Consider the following 23,397-nt stretch of genomic DNA (forward strand, 5'->3'; position numbering starts at 1 on the left):
CAGGGGAGAGGCAACGGCACACTCAAATTAAATTCAAAAGAGAAATTAAAGAGGTGGAACTAAATGCGAGTCTCCGCTGAGGTGCTGGCTGTTCTACCAACTTCGACACACACACAGAGGTTCCCAGGAAAGATTTGCTTCTCGAGAGCAGATTGCTGCCGGCTTCAAAGCGAAAAAGCTGATTTGATTATTGCACCTGCCTCTTGTGTAATACCCGTGCGGCAGATGCAAATATCTGCATGACAATTTCATTGGCCTTTTTTAAAAGTTTCTCGAAGTGGATTTGTCACAGCGGAGCGGTTTCCCAGTTCGTCGGTCACAACGTGACGTTGTAGTGAGTGACCGACTGAAAGGGAACTCGTTTTCTTGCTGCAGGGTTTTTACATTAATTAAAACCTGAAAATGCAGTATGAAGGAATGAAAAATGTCCACCCTTGAACAGTCAAATTATTTACTGTAGTGCTAGCTAAGTTTCACAATATTTTATTTCATATATAGACAATAATATTTATCAAATAAATCTGCCAATCTGCCAATCTGCTGTCAACAAAGCAGATTTCATTACTGCCATTGCCTCACATTCTGGCCTTTCTGTTTTAGCACTTACTGAGACATGGATTAAGACTTGGACATTTCTTGGAGGAGTTAGACGTACTTCTGTCTTCATTCCCTGAGGATGGTACTCCTTTAGTAGTACTTGGTGACTTCAATATCCACCTGGAGAAACCACAGGCAGCTGACTTTAACACCCTGACTGCGTCGTTTGACCTCAAGCGAGTCCCTACTTCACCAACACACAGGTCTGGTAATCTTTTAGATCTTATCTACACACGCTGTTGTTCCACCTACCACACCCAGGTCACCCCACTTCACACATCTGATCACTTCCTAATTACTCTCGACCACGTCCTGACTCCCCCTGTCGCTACATACGATCCCCCATTGGTCACGTTCAGGCGCAACCTGCGCACGCTCTCTCCCTCCCGCTTATCCTCTGCGATTGTTTCCACGCTGCCCGCTCCCAGCCAACTCTCTCTGTTAGATTCTGACAATGCCACTGACACACTTTGTTCCACTCTTACATCCTGCTTAGACACATTATGCCCTCTGACATCTGGACCGGCCCGGGACACACCTCCTGCTCCTTAGCTAACTGAGGCTCTCCGTGAGCATCGCTCCACACTCAGGGCTACAGAGAGGAAGTGGCGCAGATCGAATGATCCTTCTGATCTCTGCCTCTATCAGTCTCTTCTTGCCTCCTTCTCCAAGGATGTCTCCTCTGCAAAGACCCTATACTACCATTCAAAGATTAACAACTCACCTGACTCTCACACTCTTTTCAAGACCTTCTCTACCCTTCTTTGTCCCCCTGCCCCTCCACCTTCATCCGACCTAACGGCTGATGATTTTGATTCCTACTTTGTGAAGAAAACGAAAACTATTAACAGTCAGTTCTCCGAGCCGCCGCTTCTTGTGCATTCTCAAATCCCTGAGACATGCTCCCTTCCCTCCTTCTCTCTCCTATCCAAAGCAGATGTTTCCAAGGTCTTGGCTTCTTATCATCCGACTACCTGCCCGCTAGATCCCATACCCACCCATCTCCTCCAGGCCATCTCTCCGTCTGTTATCCCTGCTCTCACTCACATTATCAATTCATCCCTTTCCACTGGCACCTTCCCTGTAGCATTTAAAGAGGCCCGGATAACCCCGTTGCTGAAGAAACCCACTCTCAATCCTGCTATGCTAGAGAACTACAGACCCGTTTCTCTTCTTCCCTTCATTTCCAAGACTCTTGAACGCATTGTGTTCAACCAGCTCTCCACTTTCTTCACACAAAATAACCTCCTGGATAGCAATCAGTCTGGATTCAAAAGTGGTCACTCCACTGAGACTGCGCTGCTCTCAGTCATTGAGGCCCTAAGGCAGACAAGGGCAGCCTCCAAATCATCTGTGCTGATCTTACTGGATCTATCTGCAGCTTTTGACACGGTCAATCACCGCATCCTCCTGTCGACTCTCATGTCTATGGGTGTCACTGACACAGCGCTTCTATGGTTCAAGTCGTACCTCTCAGATAGGTCATTTCGGGTATCCTGGAGAGGTGATGTCTCCAAACCCCAACGTCTTGATACCGGGGTCCCTCAAGGCTCTGTGCTTGGACCGCTGCTCTTTTCGATATACATGACATCCCTGGGCTCTGTCATTCGGAAACATGGCTTTTCCTACCACTGCTATGCAGACGACACTCAACTCCACTTGTCGTTCCACCCTGATGATCCTACGGTTTCTGCCCGCATCTCGGCATGCCTGAGGGACATCTCACTCTGGATGAAGGATCACCATCTCCAGCTTAACCTTGCGAAGACAGAACTGCTTGTCATATCATCTGAACCAAAGATTCAGCACAACTTTTTCATTCAGCTAGGTTCCTCGACCATCACACCTTCCAAGACGGCCAAAAACCTGGGAGTGGTCATTGATGATCGGCTTAGCTTCACGGAGCATGTTGCCAGCACCGCTCGCTCTTGTAGATTCATCCTCTACAATATTAGGAAAATTAGACCTTTCCTAGATGAGCATGCTACGCAGGTCCTGGTCCAAGCTCTTGTCCTGTCCAGGCTGGACTACTGCAATGCGCTACTGGCAGGACTTCCAGCCTGCACGACCAAACCCCTACAGATGATTCAGAACGCAGCGGCAAGAGTGGTCTTCAATGAGCCAAAGAGGGCGCACGTCACTCCTCTCTTTGTCAAGTTACACTGGCTTCCTATAGCAGCCCGCATCAAATTTAAGGCTCTGCTCCTGGCCTTTAAAACCATCACTGGGTCAGCACCCCCTTACCTTCGCTTGCTTATAGAGCCTTATGTACCCTCTCGATCACTGCGCTCTGCCACCGAGTGACGACTTGTGGTACCATCTCAAAAAGGGAAGAAAACACTAACGCGTACCTTCTCAGGAACTGTCCCACAACTGTGGAATGATCTGCCGGTCGTGACACGATCAGCTGACACTGTAGCTGTCTTTAAGACTCGGCTAAAAACCCATCTCTTCCACCATTACCTAACTTCCTAATTACAGATTTACTATCTTTATTTAGTTACCCTTCTCTTTTTCTCTTTCTCTATTTACCTTCCTCTTTATCTAAAAAAAAATAAATAAATACTAACATACCCTTGGCTATGTATATTGTGTTGGACTTGATGAGACTATTTCCAGTGCACTTATGTATTGCTGTTCTTATGTTGCCATAATTGCTTCTATTGTTTACCTCACTTGTAAGTCGCTTTGGACAAAAGCGTCTGCTAAATGACTAAATGTAAATGTAAATGTAAAGCTTAATTTAGTAATCACAAATGCATAGAAATCCATTGATCAATTCTTTACGTAGACTTTCTGACTTCATTTATGTTGCAGGCAGTGTAAATTTATCACATACGGTCTAAAAGGTTGCCATACCAATTCCCACTGTTTCATTGGAAGAAAGAATCTTGATCGGTGTTCTTTGGCCATTGATGTATTTGTTGGTTTCACTTCTGTCAAAAAATAACATAATTTCCCTTCAGTGTTCAAACTAGTTAATAACTAAAAAATGCTAAATAGGATGCACTTTTAATACACAAATTTAATCTTACATAAACATTGCTTCTTTGGCAGTCACACGTTTGTTATACCCGCCCATAGAGTGATAGACGCGAGCGCTGCATGGCAGGGATTTGGGTCTCTGACAGCGCCATTCTTCTCCACTGCCAGAATCTTTGTAATCACAGCAGCAATCTCCAGTCCCCATCCTCTCCAGTCCATTCTTGTCCCACTTCACATTACACTTCACTGTTTCTCTCAACCTGTTCCCATTTGGTCCTGGTCCTTCAAAATATCCGTTAAAGTAAACTCGGTCAGAATCAGTGTCTCTGTGATGCTTGAGGACCTGCACCCCTTCACTGGAGTGGATCAGACGCACAGCCACCTGTGCCTGTCCAACCCACGGCAGAAGAAAACGCACCGAGTAAGAGCCATTGAGCAAATCCACCACCTCCCCAAACACACTGGCCTGTGACAGAAAAACATTAGATCATATAAAGATAAGTACTCAGTAAACATCACTGATAGAGTAAACATGTAAGAGGATTTTCAGTACCTTTGGGGGATTTTCAGATGAGAAAAGCTTTGCTTGAAAGAAATCTCCTCCATAACGTTTAGATTCATTGTTAAAGTCCTTGGCATGGATAGTAACAAAAAGCTCCTCCCCTTGGTAGCTGTCTTTCAGGTTCTGAATGGTGAAAGTGGAGTGAGCCGCACTTGTACTCATAGAAACATTTGTGATTGGTCTGTCCGGTTCAGCCCAGTAGATTTCCTGCTGTAAACTGGAGTAACTTTCTGAACTGATTCCAATTTCAGAGTAAAATGATCTTGAATTTGACTCTGAGTCTTTTGAATCTAGCAGAACATCAGCAGGAGGGGTGGAGAAGTTTCTGGAGTTCTTAAGTTTGGCAAAGTTCTGAAACAAAATGCTGATTGGAGGTTTTTTCACATCTTTACTTCCAACGTAAGTCCATACAACCTACAAGGTTAATAATCATAATGCTCTTAAAAGTGTCATGAAAACAAATGTATGCAAAGAAGGCTACAGAGCATTGCTTGTTATATACATAAACTAATGACTGAATAAGATACGCCTTCAGTAGATGATCAGACATGATTTTTATATCCAAAGTTGGATATTCAAATGACTTATTTACTTCCAACGTAAATCCATACAACCTACAAGGTTAATAATCATACTGCTCTTAAAAGTGTGAGATGCAAAGTAGGCTACAAAGTCTTGCATAGTCCCAAGGGTATATATAGAAACTAATGACTGAATTAAAGATACACCTACATGATCAGACATGATTTTCACATAAGTCATCAAATATTCAAAAGACTTATTTGTAGTCTTACCAAGAATCCTGTAATTCCAAGGCACAGGCCAGAAAACAACAACTTTAAGCATCTCTCTCTGTGAACTGTGAAATGAAATTTGTCATTGACACAGTCTCCATTAATTAAATGTGTTACAATATTTCAAAAGAATTACAAACACGTTAAAATAAAGAAAACATTCAATTATAATAAATCTGCAACTTTTCAAGAGTAAGACAAGCATTTTGAATATGAGTTTGAAAAGTAATGTTATGAAAACTAAGAGACTGAATAGGCTATACAAAATTAAAATGTTTTGATGTACCGTATGAAATCTCAATATTAAAAACAGCCTACAGGCTGCCAAAGCGAGTTGTTTCATGAATGAAACCAGATAGATTTAAGAAAATACTTTATGCGTAGCCGTCTCAAAATAAAATATGTTAGTAAAATAATATCATTTGAATCTGGTTAGCAGTTATACGACTTGGTTCATCGTGATCCAATCTAAAAAAGACAGCAAAATAACTTAGGCTAATAGATTGTTCTATTAATTTCATAACTTAAATGTTATTTAAGTATTTTGAAAAATCAAGTGTATTTTTCTATTAAATTCCATACTAAAATGTTATTAAATGTTATTTAAGTATTTTGTATAACTTACTGTATAGTCTGCATGTTTCGAGCTTCATTTTGTTACTTAAAGCCATGTGTAATGAAATTCAGATATCATTAAAATCTGCGTCATCGTGTCTTTATCCAAACTGGTTATTCAACCTGCAATCAAAACATTTTAACAGCGTCCCTTGGAGCTGTATGACTGACACCAAATGACTGAATTCAGAGGGAATCATTTTCAGGCCTTGCAGGTGTTTTTTATGACTGACGATAAAACTACCTAAATTACGTAAAGCCAAAACATCATCAGTTAGGGCCAGAAAAGACCAAACGTGCAAGAGTCCTTCATCAAGCGATTGGTTTGTCGAAATGGGGGCCTATGTGTGGTTTCCCCCCAACAACAATAGCGGCCTATGAGGCAAGGGATTTTTATTATGTTTTAAATCTACAGTATTTTTATTTCACATAAACACAGCCAACGGCAGTGTTAAAGCTACACATGTTTGAATAGTCTGTCAGAGACAATTAAAATCTGTGAGAAAAAAATAACCACCACAGTCAAGCTTCAATTTCTTTATATCCAAGTGGCTCTCCTCTAGTAGCTTGAGACACACTTTGAAAATGCAAATAAGAAATGTTTGTGGTAACTTAATGATTTTTTCAAACATGAAATTAAACCGGCAATAGGTGGCGACAAATGTCTGTCTCAAGCATTGAGTCATCATTCAGACAGCTGATGCGTGAGGACAGTGTTTATAATGGGATCAGCTCTACTGCCCTGGAGCAATTTAAAGGGATAGTTACCTCAAAAATTAAAATGTTATCATAATTTACTCGCGCTCATGTTGTTCTAAACACATATGAGTTTTTTTTACTCTGTTGAACACACAAATATTTTGATAAATGATTGTAAGCACACAGTTGACAGTAGCCTACTTATTGACTGCCATGGTATTTGTCTTTTCTACTGTGGAAATTGGGCACCGTCAACTGTCTTCCTACCATCATTTTTAAAAAATATCTTTATCATTTATCACAATACTTGAATTTATTAAAGTAAATGGCTGTCGGCAGTTGTGTGCTTACCATTTATCAAAATATATTTTTTGTGTGTTCATCAGAATAGAAAACAAAAAACCTCACCAAATACTCACCACATTTCAATTTTTGAAATTTTTTGTAAAAATGACAGTATTACTGGCAAAAATGGCGTTATATGGATGGGGCGCGTACACGGACACCACTGCTGAGCAAAAAGGACAAAAAGTTAATCTCAGTTTAGCCAGAAAACCTCTTGATGATTGGGACTGACGAGACAAAAGTTGAACTTTTTGGAAGGTGTGTGTCCCATTACGTATGCCATTCTGACAGAACATCATACCAACAGTTAAATATGGTGGTGGTAGTGTGATGGTCTGGGGCTATTTTGCTGCTTAAGGACCTGGAAGACTTGCTGTGATAAATAAAAACATGAATTCTGCTGTCTACCAAAAAATCCTGAAGGACAATGTCCTGCCTTCTGTTTGTGACCTCAATCTAAGGTGAACTTGGTTTCTGCTGCAGGACAATGATCCAAAACACACCAGCAAGTCCACATCTGAATGGCTGAGGAAAAACAAAATGAAGACTTTGGAGTGGCCTAGTCAAAGTTCTGACCTCAATCATATTGAGATGCTGTGGCATGACCTTAAAAAGGCTCAAAAACCCTCCAATGTGACTGATTTACAACAATTCTGCAAAGATGAGTGGACCAAAATTCCTCAACGGTGCTGTAAAAGACTCGTTGCAAGTTATCGCAAATGCTTGATTGCAGTTGTTGCGGCTAAGGATAACCCAACCAGTTATTAGGTTTAGGGGCAAACACTTTTTCACACAGGGCAATGCGATTTTGGGATTTATTTTCCCTTCATAATAAAAGCCTTAATTTAAAAACTGCATATTGTGTTATTAGAGGTGGGCCAACACATTGTAGTCTGATGGAAAACCAATTCTTAAAGGACAAGTTTGGTATTTTACACTTAAAGCCCTGTTTTCAGATTGTTTATGATGAAATAGAACGGTTTTGACTGAAATTTCGACATATGCGGCTGCCCCGAGAATTTTTTGGGGTTAGTGTTTCACCTCCCACCTTTACAATGGGTTTAATGGTGCACTGGAACAATCCTTCCTAAAATGCATTAAACTTTCGTTTACAAAGACGTGAAACTCACCGAGTGGTCAGGGGTGTTCACTGGTATGCTCACACAAAAATCACTGCAAAATACGCATTTCAACAGGTTTTATCGTAGTTTTTGCCAACTCCATTGACTTGTATTAGTTGTGCTGTGAGGTACGGTATTACTCCGCGCCGGGAACTTTGTTTCTATTCTTGCAATTGGCAATGGCGGATTAGCTGGAGTGTCTATTATTCAAGCTCTAAGCGGAAGAATGTACAGGTGTGAGGTGTTTGGAAAAATAGGTCCACAAGTTAACAACGAATGCGAAAACAGCTGTTGGAAAGCATATTTTGCAGTGATTTTTGTGTGAACACCCCTGACCACTCGGTGAGTTTCACGTCTTTGTAAACGAAAGTTTAATGCATTTTAGAAAGGATTGTTCCAGTGCACCATTAAACCCATTGTAGAGGTCTGAGCTGAAACACAAACATCCAAAAATTCTCAGGGCAGCCGCAAATGTCGAAATTTCAGTCAAAACCATTCTATTTCACCATAAACAATCTGAAAACAGGGCTTTAAGTGTAAAATACCGAACTTGTCCTTTAATGGTCCACTGATTTCTGACTTACCTGATGCTACAGTATATGTGCAGTGCACACTAACAAACCTGTTAAAAATTTGGCAGCTGCTCTAAAACATATCTTGGTTTCCTGTTTACACCCTAAAACAAACAAACTTTCAATTGTCTTTCTTTACAGAGCATGCAATCTTTCACCACAAACGGGTGTTTTATATTTTTTAAAATACTGTAAAATACTTTGTAAGAAGTCTACATGACAGTTAGAGTTTGGTTAATACTCCTTGACAAGTTCTGTTGCTACTTTCAGATTAAATCTCTGGCTACATTTCCAATATTAATATTGATCATTTAATAATTGTTGAAATTATAAAATGTTTGTTTTATAGGCATCCAATGATTTGATAAATAAATAGCCGATTGCAGAGTATTTAATGTAGAATCACGATATTCAGGTTTGCATACCATTGCATGAATGACTGACTGACACACAATTATTATTATATTTATGACAACAATCAAATGACTAATTAGTTAGGAACAAGTTGCTATAAATACAGGTGACATCAGTTGTCTTCTTATGAATGACTTGTTTGTAAATGTTGCTAATACAAGTTCATGAATGACTTGTTTGTAAATGTTACTAATACAAGCCTTTCTTATCGGTTGCATATGTCAGATTTTTGTATGACTCAATCATAGTCAATGTAATGGTGAAGCAATAGATCAAATTGTCCAACTGATTGAAGGTTTAAAAGAAACAGGAGAGAGTATTTTAAAAATACAAAAATACAGTAGTTTATTTTCATACACTTTCATACACTTGCATAAAGTCAATTGTGAGATGTGAACAGTATGTATGTCGGCTTTCTCTATATGAGTGTGACTAAGTGCAGGTTAGTTGTTGGGGTTTTTGTCATGTGTTCTTGTATTTTTATGGTCATTACTTTTTTTTCTTGAAGTTTCAGGTTCATGTCTTTTATTTTGATAACGTTGCCATGTTTTTATCTTGTTTCATGTCTGGGGTCGGTTTTTAAATGTAAAGAATAGGTCGTTGTTAAGTGTAGTAGGCATGTTTTGTTTTATCATGCCATGCCATGGTTTCTTGTTCATGTTATGTTTATTTGTATTAAAGGTGACCAAGATTGGATTGAAATCATATATTACATTGTTCATTGGTATCTTTTTTTTACAGTCCATGGTGCACACACACACACACACCTACACACACACACACACAATTTGTCTGATACTTCTTATGCAAATACATTGTTTAATTTTTAAGAACACTATATTTGTGTAAATAAAAATTTTAAAATGATATTTTGGATCAAACTGAAACTTCTTTTGACATTTGGGTAGGAATCCCCATAACACACCATGGTTTGGACATCTTTTTTTGTTGGCATTGTGGTTAAAATGCAGTGCTGCCAAGAGAAGTCTATATAAATGGAAATAAATAAAAGTATAAGTAAGTAAATCCATAAATAAATAAATGTGCAAAAAATACAATTATACATAAATAAGGAAATACAGGTATAATTTTTTTTTACATTTCTTTATGTATATATGTATGTGTATATATACACATATATGGCAGCCATCTAGAGGAAGTGGTTCAGGCGTAGCGGGCATCTTGGAAGCTGGTTCGGGCGTGGCGGCCATCTAGAGGAACTGGTTCGGGCGTGGCGGCCATCTAGAGGAACTGGTTAGGGCGTGGCGGCCACCTTGGGAACTGGTTTGGAAGTAGCGGCCATTTTGCATACTGCCCCCCAAAAAATGTTTTAGGTGAAGCCTCCTCCTCAGCCTCGCCCACAGTGAAAGGGGACGCCACTAAAAGCAGAGCATAGTCTAATTGAGCTTTAGTGACCCTCAAGGACATTACAGTTTTTTTACTGTATATTTAAATGTATGTTATTTACTGGCAACAGTTTGTTCAAAGTTAAATTAACATTAAACAATAACAAATCTTTGTCTTTACAGAAACACTAACAACATGTAACATTATACAACGTTTTCTCTGTTTATAATTCATTGCAATATATGTTACTGGAATGAATCAGATATGATGCAGAATTCTTCAATATTTTAAGTAGTTTATAATTTTTTTTTTTGCACTGAGTAATTCCAAAATACAAGAATTTGTTTACACACCATCCACTGATATACATACAATAATAATGCTAAACTACTCTGGTCTTCTCCATTTGGCCAACTGTTTTATAGCATTTATTTTTAGGATTTAAAATATACTTCATTAAAATATTACTGTAGAAATGTAGCAAATTGCTGTCTTATTCAGTTTTGTATTTTGTTATTATTTTGAACATAAGTTTAACCGTTTGAAAACATGTAAGCATGTGCAAATTGGCCTGTATGTATAAAGAGTTTTGGCAGTTGTTGTGTCTGAGTGATAAAAGAATTCATGAAATTTGAGAGATGTAGTCATCAACATGTTTTGTAAGTGTTTTATGTTTTATAGTAACCCTGAAATGACATGAAAGAGTTTAAAATGTGGAAAATAACTGGGCTGATACACGTTAAAAGGCTTTATAGGGATCTGTACGTTTCATCTATTAAGTTTTGGATGTACATATCTCTTTTGAATTGAAATGAAATTCTCTCTTTGCTGTCTATTGTCACAGGAAAGCAAGACAAGGGTTGCAGATACTAATGCAGTTTTTAGAGTTTATTAACTAATCAACACGGTACAAAACATGGGCAGGAACACAGGCAAGAACATGACAGCAAACATAAAACATTCACATTACCAATGACTGACCAACAGGCAATGAACAGACAGAGTATTTAAACATGATGACAACCAATGACAGAGCAGAGGCAATAAATTACAAACAAGGAGACAACAAACTAGGCGAAAGTGGTGAATCAATGAATGTCCATGGCAACAACCAAGGGGGCGGAGCCATAGACATTATATAGACCATTTCAAAAGATGTAAACAACACTGGTCCAGAAGCACTTCCTGTTTCCGTTTTTTAACACTAGAATAACGTTGGGATAAAATAAACCAACAGAACATATAAACCTAAATTAACTGAAATTAAACAAACATCTTAAAGACAATGATATATCTGAAATAAAAAAACTGTCACAAACTGTAACAGGAAGTGTTTCTCGACCAGTGTTGTTTACATCATTTGAAATGGTCTATACGTAGATGCCTCATAGACTGACACTTCCTATTGGAGCTGACGTATTAGTGTGGCCGCCATCTTGGATGGTTCTCCAATGCACCCCCTGTATTTATTTCTACTGAGGAAGGTGTATCCCCAACTAAAATAATCATAACTCTGCGAAATTTTTACCATATTTCCACACGGTTTGGTTAACGTTAGTTACGATGCCATAATACAACCCCAAATCAGAAAAAGTTGGGACACTGTGGAAATTGTGAGTAAAGAAGGAATGGAATAATTTACAAATCTCATAAACTTATATTTTATTCACAATAGAGTATAAATAACATATCAAATGTTGAAAGTGAAACATTTTGAAATGTCATGCAAAATATTGGCTCATTTTGGATTTCATAAGAGCTACACATTCCAAAAAAAGTTGGGAGAGGTAGCAATAAGAGGCCGGAAAATTTTATTGTACATATAAGGAACAGCTGAAAGAGGACCAATGTTTACGAATAGGAATGTTGTCCCATTCTTGTCTAATACAGGCTTCTAGTTGCTCTAATGTCTTAGGTCTTCTTTGTCGCATCTTCCTCTTTATGATGCCCCGAATGTTTTCTGTGGGTGACAGATCTGGACTGCAGGTTGGCCATTTCAGTACTTAGATCTTTCTTCTACGCAGTCTTGACGTTGTAATTGATGCAGTAATTTTCATGTTGGAAAATGCAAGGTCTTCCCTGAAAGAGACGACGATGCAATACTGCGTCGGTTATTGCAACCGTAAGCTGCACAAAGTACGGGCATAGTAATATGTTGACTTCGATTGATTCTAGTGCTAGCGTATAGTGAGGAAATCCAACCAATATGGCGGCGACACTGGATTACGTTCCAGTACGTCATGGGCCGTCTACATATATAATGTCTATGGGCGGAGCAACATAGGAACAAGAGGGAACAAAACAGACTAAGGGGCTAATCACACCAATTGGGCTTTAAACGCTTGGAAACGCAGTGTGACGCGGCTTTTTATATTGCTAAGCAACCACAGAGTCAGCTGTCTTGTCAATCAAATATTGAAGCGCGAGCACTCTTTTGCTGTTAACTGTCATATTAGCAGAAACTTTAAAAAAAGGTCACTTGCTCTGACCTTGTTTGATGGTGAGAGGTGCGCAAACACGCAGGAGAGAGTGAGCGAGTGGAGTCCGGTTCTTCAAAGCAACTGTAAACTTCCCTCACCACAACGTAAGGTCTGGCGCTTCTCCACTCTCAGCGCTCTTTCAAAAGCGTGTGCTGCAGCTGGCGGCAAAAACAGCGTGCAAACGCTCCCTGCCCATAGAATATAATTCAAAAAAGGCGCCTGCCTTTATGGCAACTGCCATTAACGCTGTTGGTGTGATCAGCCCCTAAGACAGGGCAGACACGTACAGGACTTGTGACATCCACACTAATACGGCATAAGTTAGATAATTATATAAAGAATAGTAATGAGACAATAAACAAGTAATTAAGGGTTGTTATATGATGTACACAGTTAGGTTATATAAATGAACCTGCAAAGTAACAGCAATGTGCAAAGTAGGAACAATGTAAGTGAAAAGAAACACCTTTTTAGTTTGTTTGTGCCAGATTTTGTTTGACAGTTTGTAATTTATCTGCCACCCTCGGCAGTTTCTGCCACTATTTCTTATATTGTAAAAGAAACTTATAAGTGTATTACCATGTTTAACACATTCAATATATATATTTAAAATAAAATTGAAGACTGTACTTTTACCTCCTGATTACTGACAAAATCATTCAGGGCAGATGAAAGAAAGCAAAATGTCTATCTCATTTTTGATGATGACAGGACCTGGATGAATGTCCTCTTTGTTGTAGTGACAGGATGTCATTTGCCAAACATCCAAAATATAAACATTAACATCCTGAAAAGCCCACCGCATGATTCTGTCCAACTGCAGAGAATACCAGTCACTGCCAAACACATCCTATTACAAAGACAGAAATATACCTTAGGCTAAATATACACGTTTCTCTGTAAACGATTTTGTTTGATATTATTAACTAACTTACCTTATAGCCGGTGTTGACAGTCTTGATTATAAAGGTAGTGTCTGGTGCCCGTTGTAACATATCTAGCACAGCTTTGCGGACCCTCATCACTCTTCGGGTGAAGTACTCGAGAGGGTATGTTGTGAAGTGTGGCCCCAGATTAAATACAATAACAGTGTGAGGTCCTCCAGTCAGATCATCAATCTGATTACATATGTAGTGAAGATTAGTCACTTGTGTTTTAACAAAGCGTAGAGGAAGACCGTGAGACCTCCAGTGTAAGTCAATGTTGTTCTCCACATCCACTGCTATAAGAGGCCCTGCCTGATATTCAACATGCAGGTTCATCCGCTTTAAAGCTGCAGTGAAAAACACCAACAATGATCATGATGCCCAAATTTGTATTTGTCATATGGTATCGACATATAAACCATGAACAGTGTTGGATGTAGTTACTCAATAATTAGTTACTGTAATTTAATTACTTTTCCCTTGAAAAAGTAAAGTAAGGGATTACTCTTATTTTTCCAGGTATTTAATTACTTACTTAAAGGCAGGATAGGCAGGAATTATCTAAAAAAACTTTTTTACATACCAATACATAAGTAAAATGTAAGTCCTCTGAAAAAGAGAGTATAAAACTAGAGTGTCTGTAGACCTCTCACGATTGTTTTAAACACAGTTAATTATTTCCATTCGGGACGAAACAAATGATTGGCTTGCGCGACTATCAATCTCTCTCGCGACCCCTGTTGCTACGTGATCTGCCCACACACAATTGATTTGAACATGCACGAGGCACTCTAGGAAGAGCAAAAGTATGGCAGAGAAAGAGCATTCAGAACTCACAGTACCTACATATGCAGTCAGCGAAGGCAAACAAGGCAAAAAAGGAATAAACGAAGAAATCAAACGAGAGTAAATATCGTGTGGCTTTTCCTCGAGTCGACAATGCGGTAGTGGTATTGTCTACGGAGTGTAGTCCTCATCAGAGTCAACAATGCTTTCATCACGGACACTCTTACATGTAAAACACCGTTATGAATCTTCCACGAAATTCACCTTCATCACAGTGTAACTGATGGTAATAAAAAAACTTGTATCAATGCAATCTGTTTTTAGCTTTGTCTTATAAATACAACTAGCTCGTTTGTTACCGAATCAAACTAAATTTATTGTAAACTTTACCAGTATTGATAGGCTAGCTTAATAGTGAGTACTAAAAGCCATCTTATTTGTTTATATTCATAGTGATAAAGTTAGGTGTATTATTACATGTGTATTGTTACATTATTACATTCCTCTCCGCTCGTCTGAGGTAAATGCTTCTCCCAGCAGAGCCTAAGTTTTTTTAATAGCAATTTGCATAACCTTCCTCCCCGCAACCTTCCCTGCTTTGCTCCTATTGTGTCGTATAGTCTTGTGTCTTAACTTGAGAGACTCTCTCCGCACTGCTCTCGAAACTAAAAATCATGGATTTGATCAACTGGTCTCTCAACACAATTGACACCATATTCTCGACAAGAAGCTTGGGTTCGGGGGAACCTGTCTGCCCTGCCGGAACGTTCGCAGCTGGCTACACGATGGACGCATGGGAGAGGTGGCGGGTCGTGTGTCTGGCGGCTCTTTCCGTGGAGGACATTGAAGATATCTATCTATTCGGAACCATGATAACCTGGGGTTTGCTGACTGGATAAGGCTTTGCCCTGGTTTATCGAGAAATTAAGAAGACGGTGACAGCTGCAAAAAGTCCAATATAGCTGCCCGGGATGATTGAAGCGGTGGGCAGAGCGGTCAGCGCTCAGGCTGGGACTATTAACCGCATTTTGGAGAACAACTTGGAAATGACCCACAATATGGATATCATCAAGAAGATGCAAACGGATTTGAAAAGTATCAAGGAGATGTTAACGGATTTGAAAAAGCTGATGAACCAGAATGGACTAAGAGAGTAGTCGTGTAAAGGAATGCGGCTACTCGCCCCAAGACCAAATAATTCCAATCTTATCTGCTTTCGGCCCCCCTTATCCAGCACTGGCCTCGGCCAAGGCCGCTGCTGGAACAACAACTCCCTCGGAAGAGCACTGCAGCGAGACGCTCTTGCATTCCCTTACCCCTCTCCCACTGACACCTGATGATTGTTTACTCTGTTTGGACCTAATCAAGGTTGTCTCTACGGCAATCTGCTGTGTTAACGCTTTAACATCTTGCGGACTGAGGCACCGAGATTTGGGATGCCGGGCAAAGGCACTCTCTCAAGGCCTACACACACACAAACTCTTACACACACATATATATATGCAATCACCACCCAGTACTCAAATCCCTCGCCTTCGCAGCTTTGTACCCCCCAGCCGGAAAGACCGGTCTGTGACCAGCGGCGAATATGGCTGCAGGACAGGATGGCTGCTTGCCTGCGTTGGGCTATCTCGAACCCCCATTCCTTCCTATCGTGTTGCAAGTCGTGTGTTGTTCATGTTGTAAGGTGTACTGACTATGTGCTTATGTTGCTGAGGTGTTTTTTCCCTGTTCCCAAACTGTACTCGCTTTGGAGCATAGTCTGGAGGTTTATTTTTTTAACATACCCTTCCTCATGTAATGCTGTATTTCTTCTTAATGCTCTGTCGACCTGTTTCTGCGTTGCATAAAAATGGCTTCACAGGCAAGGATATTGTGGCTACTAAGGTTGCACCTACATCAACCATTTATAGGATCATCAAGAACTTCAAGGAAAGAAGTTCAATTCTTGTAAAGAAGGCTTCAGGGCGTCCAAGAAAGTCCAGAAAGCGCCAGGATAATCTCCTAAAGAGGATTCAGCTGCGGGATCGGAGTGCCACCAGTGGGAATGGCAGCAGGCAGGTCTGAGCGCATCTGCACACACAGTGAGGTGAAGACTTTTGGAAGATGGCCTGGTCTCAAGAAGGGCAGCAAAGAAGCCACTTCTCTCCAAAAAAAACATCAGGGACATATTGATCTTCTGCAGAAAGTATAGTGAATGGACTGCTGAGGACTGGGGCAAAGTCATATTCTCAGATGAATCATCTTTCCGATTGTTTGGGGCATCTGGAAAATGACTTGTCAGGAGAAGAAAACGTGAGCGCTACCATCAGTCCTGTGTCATGCCAACAGTAAAGCATCCTGAGACCATTCATGTGTGGGGTTGCTTCTCATCCAAGGGAGTGGGCTCACTGACAATTCTGCCCAAAAACACAGCCATGAATAAAGAATGGTACCATAACACCCTCCAACAGCAACTTCTTATAACAATCCAACAACAGTTTGGTGAAGAACAATGCATTTTCCAGCACGTGGGAGCACCGTGTCATAAGGCAAAAGTGACATCTAAGCGGCTCGGGACCAGAACGTTGAAATTTTGGGTCCATGGCCTGGAAACTCCCTAGATCTTAATGCCATTGAGAACTTGTGGTCAATCCTCAAGAGGCTTGTGGACAAACAAAAACCCACTAATTCTGACAAACTCCAAGAAGTGATTATGAAAGAATGGGTTGCTATCAGTCAGGATTTGGACCAGAAGTTGATTGAGAGCATGCCCAGTCGAATTGCAGAGGGCCTGAAAAAGAACGGCCATCACTGCAAATACTGACTCTTTGCATATATTTTGGATTTCATGAGAGCTACACATTCCAAAAAAAGTTGGGACAGGTAGCAATAAGAAGCCGGAAAAGTTAAATGTACATATAAGGAACAGCTGGAGGAGGACCAATGTTTAGGAACAGGAATGTTGTCCCATTCTTGTCTAAAACAGGCTTCTACTTGCTCAACTGTCTTAGGTCTTTTTTGTCGCATCTTCATCTATATGATGCACTGAATGTTTTCTGTGGGTGACAGATCTGGACTGCAGGCTGGTCATTTCAGTACTCAGATCCTTCTTCTACGCAGTCTTGATGTTGTAATTGATGCAGTATGTGGTCTGGCATTGTCATATTGGAAAATGCAAGATCTTCCCTGAAAGAGACAACGTCTAAATGGGAGCATATGTTGCTCTAAAACTTGGATAAACATTTCAGCATTGATGGTGCCTTTCCAGATGTGTAAGCTGCCCATGCCACATGTAACCCCAAACCATCAGAGATGCAGGTTTCTGAAATGAGTGCTAATAAAAACTTGGGATGTCCTTGTCCTCTTTAGTCCGGATGAAATGGCGTCACAGTTTTTCAAAAAGAACTTCAAATTTTGATTCGTCTGACCACAGAACAGTCCATGTTTTAAATGAGCCTTGGCCCAGAGAAAACGCCTGCGCTTCTGGGTCATGTTTAGTTATGGCTTTTGTTTGACCTATAGAGTTTTATCCGGCAACGGCGAATGGCACAGTGGATTTTGTTCACCGACAATGTTTTCTGGAAGTATTCCAGAGCCCATGTTATGATTTCCATTACAGTAGCATTCCTGTATGTGATGCATTGCCGTCTAAGGGCCCGAAGATCATGGGCATCAAGTATGGTTTTCCAGCCTTGACCCTTACGCACAGAGATTGTTCCAGATTCTCTGAATCTTTGGATGATATTATGCACTATAGATGATGATAACTTCAAACCCTTTGCAATTTTTTCGCCGCAGCATTGGGGGATTTGGTGATTCTCTGCCCATCTTGACTTCTGACAGACACTGCCACTCTGACAGACTTTTTATACCCAATCATGTTGCCAATTGACCGAATAAATTGCAAATTAGTCCTCAAGCTGTTCCTTATATGTACATTTAAATTTTCTGGCCTCTTATTGCTACCTGTCCCAACTTTTTTGGAATGTGTAGCTCTCATGAAATCCAAAATGAGCCAATATTTGGCATGACATTTCAAAATGTCTCACTTTCAACATTTGATATGTTATCTATATTCTATTGTGAATAAAATATAAGTTTATGAGATTAGTAAATTATTCCATTCCTTTTTCACTCACAATTTCTACAGTGTCCCAACTTTTTCTGATTTGGGGTTGTAGTAACTCATTACTTTTTTGAGTAACTTACCCAACACTGACCATGACTGAGTCAAATTAACTAATTAAGCTAAAATCTTACTGAACCAGTAAACATTCAATGCTTTTAATTTATAGTTATTTAAGAGAATCTCACTTGGTTCTGCTTTCAGCAAGAAGTCAAACCACTGTCTCAAAGAAGAGTCTCCCATCAGGTAGATGTGTTTGTCTTTCAGGCACTGTGCTATTGTTCCGGCATTAAAATGACGGGTGCTACACACAAAGGACTCCCAAACATCATCCAGATAAAACCCAGCTGGAACTGGTGAGCGCAAACCAGGACGACATTTCTGTGTTACATCTGCAGACAAAAGTTGAAATTGTACTTTCACAATGCCAAATGAAAGCTCCCGTTCTTCCTGTGTTTTTGAAGCTTTGATTGTGTTTACAGTGGGCAATATAACAAAATAATAACACATCATTTTTTACAGAATTTATTTATCTGTTTTGTTCTGTTCTCACTGTCCTCAAAACGTGCTGATGTCTTCCTTGTAATATGAAGTCCCTCCTTCAGAAATACGTAACAAGTTCTGATTGTGTAGTTTGTTTAGTGTGTTGTGATTCGACAGCAGCTTAGTTTAGCCGAGCCGTTTGAGCTTAGCTAGCGACTGACGTATTCCTGTGGGTGGAGTTTAGTCAAAAACTCTTTTATTGAGGTCATTAAACCAGGAAGTGAAGGGCTGTAGTCCAAACTGGCTGTTCGCTGTATAGGCTTTGAAAGGGGAATTATGTTAAAGAAAATATATCGCCTGGCAGTGAACTTTGAGCTTTATCATTTTGCAGGTATGATTTATGCTCTAACAGCAACATTACACACTAACTAAAGCTTGAAAAATGGGATCAGGAAGAACGTGAGCTTTAATTAAATGGATTTAGTAAACGCAATGCATTTCTACAAGTCACAATTGAATTGATAATGTGAAGCAGCTTGAGAAGCTAATAATAAAACTCGTTTTCTAGCTGCAGGGTGTTTATGTTAATTAAAACCTGAAAATGCAGTATGAAGGAATGAAAAAAATGTTCACCCTTGAACAATCAAATTATTATTGTAGTGCTAGATATGTTTCACAATATTTAATTTCATATTATAGACAATAATATTTATTAAATAAAGCTTATCACAAATGCATAGAAATCCATTGATCAATTCTTTACGTGGACTTTCTGATTTATGTTGCAGGCAGTGTAAATTTATTACATCAGGTCTAAAAGGTTGCCATACCAATTCGCACTGTTCCATTGGAAGGAAGAATCTTGATCGGTGTTCTTTGTCCATTGATGTCTTTGTTGGTTTCACGCCTGTCAAAAAATAACAATTGGTTTTTCACTTCAGTGTTCAAACTACAAAATGCTAAATAGGATGCACTTTCAATGCGAAAATGTACTCTTACATAAACATTTTTTCTTTGGCCGTCACACGATCGTAATACCCGCCCATAGAGTGATAGACGCGAGCGCTGCATGGCAGGGATTTGGGTCTCTGACAGCTCCATACTTCTCCACTGCGATAATCTTTATAATCACAGCAGCAATCTCCAGTCCCCATCCTCTCCAGTCCATTCTTGTCCCACTTCACATTACACTTTACCGTTTCTTTCAACCTGGTCCCATTTGGTCCTGGTCCTTCAAAATATCCACTAAATAAAATTCTGCCTGAATCAGTGTCTCTGTGATGCTTGAGGACCTGCACCCCTTCACTGGAGTGGATCAGACGCACAGCCACCTGTGCCTGTCCAACCCACGGCAGAAGAAAACGCACAGAGTAAGAGCCATTGAGCAAATCCACCACCTCCCCAAACACACTGGCCTGTGACAGAAAAACATTAGATCAGATAAAGATAAGTACTCAGTAAACATCACTGATACAGTAAACATGTAAGAGGTACAGTACCTTTGGGGGGTTTTCGGATGAGAAAAGCTTTGCTTGAAAGTAATCTCCTCCATAACGTTTAGATTCATTGTTAAAGTCCCTGGCATGGATAGTAACAAAAAGCTCCTCTCCTATTTGGTAGCTGTCTTTCAGGTTCTGAATGATGAAAGTGGAGTGAGCCGCACTTGTACTCATAGACACATCTGTGATTGATCTGTCCGGTTCGGCCCAGTAGAGTTCCTGCTGTAAACTGGAGTAACTTTCTGAACTGATTCCAATTTCAGAATAAAATGATCTTGACTTTGACTCAGCGTTTTCTGAAGTGATTTCTAGCTGAACATCAGCAGGAGGGGTGGAGAAGTTTCTGGAGTTGTTAAGTTTGGCAAAGTGCTGAAACAAAATGCTGGTTGGAGGTTGTTTCACTTCTTCACTGCCAACGTGAGTCCATAAAACCTACAAGGTTAATAATCATCATGCTATTAAAAGTGTCATGATAACGAATTTAAAAATGAAAAGGGAATGAACTGAATACAGTGATTAAGATGCAAAGTAGGCTACAGAGCATTGCTTGTTATATACAGAAACTAATGACTGAATTAAAGATACACCTACAGTACATAATCAGACATGATTTCATATCCGAAGCCGGATATTCAAATGACTTATTTCTAGTCTTACCAAAAATCCTGTAATTCCAAGGCACATGCCAGTAAACAACAACTTTAGACATCTCTCCCTGTGAACTGTGAAATGAAAATTTGTCATTGACATAGTGTCCATTAATTAAATGTGTTACAATATTTCAAATGAATTACAAACACGTTAAAATAAAGTAAACATTCGATGATACTAAATCCGCAACTTTTCAAGAATAAGACAAGCATTTTTATTAGTAATGTGAAAAGTAATGATATGAAAACTATTGGTAAGACTGAGACATTAAATAGGCTATACAAAAATTAACATATTTTGATGTACCGTATTCTCAAGAAAATACTTTAAAATACTTTATGTGTAGCCTTCCCAAAATAAAATATGTTAGTAAAATAATATCATTTACATCTGGTTAGCAGTTACACGACTTGGTTAATCGTAATCGTATCTAAAAAAAGGCAGCAAAATAACTTAGGCTAAATAGATTGTTCTATTAATTTTTATTTTAATGTTATTTAAGTATTTTTAATAATCAAGTGTATTTTCCTATTAAAATTCATACTAAAATGTTATTAAATGTTTTTTAAGTATGTTGTATAACTTACTGTATAGTCTGCATGTTTTGAGCTTCATCTTGTTACTTAAAGCCATGTGTAATGACATTCAGATATCATTAAAATCTGCGTCATTGTGTCTTTATCCAAACTGGTTATTCAACCTGCAATCAAAACATTTTAACAGCATCCCTTGGAGCTGTAAGACTGACACCAAATGGCTGAATTCAGAGGGAATCATTTTCTAAAAAAAAACATTGAATTCCTCTGAAATCTTTCACATCTAATTCCAAGAAGACCACCCCACTGTTTGGAGACAGAAGAGTCACACCTCACCAAGATTACTCACATCTGTTTCTCGTCTCCCCCGCTCTGTAAAACCTGATAAGTTAAGTTAACTTAACTCAAACCATTTGAGGAAACTGATTGCCTTAAACTGTAAGTTTTAAAACGAGTACTGTGTACTTAAATATAATTGCATATGTCTCAATTTATCTATGTTCACAGTACTGCATGTTGTTTTCCAACTTAAATGGTTTAGGGCAATCAGTTTCCTCAAAGAGTTTGAGTTAACTTTTTTGGTTTTACAGTGTATTCTCTTTGGGCGCACTCACATTATCCAAACCAAACCAAACCATGCCCCAGCGCGATTGTCACCCCTTCCTACTCCCCCAGGTGCACGCACTCACACTGTACTTTTTTATCGATCCGAGTCCGGGCGCGCTTTCGTCATTAAGATGTGATTGTTTTGAAAAAAGCAGGAAGTAAAGCGCTCTCTTAACACTGGAACCCACCACCAAACAGTCTGTGTTTTTTATTTGGAGTCGTGTCGTGTGGTGCGCGATTACAGACAGCCCTCTCACATGTCATCATATTGCTTAGTTGATCTGCTCGCATCAAAAGGTTTTTACGGAGGCAGATGAAGGTGAGTGGTCGCGCAACTGACGTCGCTCACACCAGAGCCTTCCGCGCCTGAGCCCAAGTGAACCGCGCTCCGGCCCACCTCTGCAACCTGGCCGCGGCGCGATTAACCAATCCGCGCCCGGGCATGGAACAGAGCGATCACACTAGTCAAACAAACCAGGCTTTGGGGGTCAAACGCGCCCGAGCGCGGTTTGGTTTGGATAGTGTGAGTGCGCCCTTACCCTAAGTCTCACCCATGAATTGTGTTATATGAAATGTTACAAATGGTCTAAGTGGTTATGTTTGATATAATTTGAAATATTATCTCAGTGAAAGTTGTACAATGGTCTCACTCCCATAACAACAGAATTCAATGATAAAGTGTAACAATAAATTAAGCTCAATTCATTCAATGTTAAGAGACACCTAACAACAACATAACAACCAGTGTTGGGGAAAGCTACTTGTTGTGGCATTACAGTTACTTTTCATGGAAAGTAATGCTTACGTTACTTTTTAGTTACTTTTGCGTTACTTTTTCTTAGCTGAGGCTTGATCTCTTTCAGACCTTCCGGGTGTTTTTTATGACTGAAAATTTCATTCAGAAATTGCATATTTCATCACAAAAATGTTGAGTTCTGGTCTAAACCTAAACCTACCCCAAACCCCAACCCTAACCCTAACCATAACCAAACCCTAAAATCAGAGGGACATGACAAGTAAAAACAATGGTCTAGAAACAGATAAATCCTGGTTATAAGCTTAAACTTAAAACAAACTATAATCTTATTTCTGAAATCTGATTGGTTGATTTAAATTTTGTCTCAGGGTCAACATAATGTTGGCTTGAAGACATCAACCACTTGGCAAAATCAGGAGAGCCTCACGTAATGCATGTTACTTGTAATGCGTTACCCCCAACACTGATAACAACTTAGTTAAGTAAGGAATAATTAACGACCAGCCGTTGACTT

General features: G+C 39.6%; 1 protein-coding gene across 1 annotated transcript; it reads right to left on the bottom strand.

Annotated features, from left to right (window-relative positions):
- Positions 1-10,943: 10,943 nt before the first annotated feature.
- Positions 10,944-21,736, bottom strand: LOC135734163 (NXPE family member 3-like). The gene is made up of 7 exons (XM_065253059.2): positions 20,991-21,736; positions 20,334-20,765; positions 19,834-20,249; positions 19,665-19,741; positions 18,540-18,743; positions 13,467-13,804; positions 10,944-13,381 (listed from the first exon to the last, which is right to left on the bottom strand). The coding sequence occupies exons 1-7, from the start codon at positions 21,090-21,092 to the stop codon at positions 13,187-13,189; spliced, it is 1,764 nt and encodes a 587-aa protein (XP_065109131.1). The 5' UTR covers positions 21,093-21,736; the 3' UTR covers positions 10,944-13,186.
- Between the last annotated feature and the right edge of the window lie 1,661 nt (positions 21,737-23,397).

The sequence above is a fragment of the Paramisgurnus dabryanus genome, chromosome 3, assembly GCF_030506205.2.
Source record: "Paramisgurnus dabryanus chromosome 3, PD_genome_1.1, whole genome shotgun sequence".
Classification (NCBI taxonomy): Eukaryota; Metazoa; Chordata; class Actinopteri; order Cypriniformes; family Cobitidae; genus Paramisgurnus; species Paramisgurnus dabryanus.

What these genes read in the sequence shown, in the direction of transcription:
- LOC135734163 (XM_065253059.2), bottom strand. Translation starts at nt 21,092, where the DNA reads ATGGACACTATGTCAATGACAAATTTTCATTTCACAGTTCACAGGGAG. An exon ending in TTGGAATTACAGGATTTTTG is followed by an intron (nt 20,766 to 20,990) that starts GTAAGACTAGAA and finishes TTAACCTTGTAG; the next exon opens with GTTTTATGGACTCACGTTGG. An exon ending in CAATGGAACAGTGCGAATTG is followed by an intron (nt 18,744 to 19,664) that starts GTATGGCAACCT and finishes TTTTGTCTGCAG; the next exon opens with ATGTAACACAGAAATGTCGT.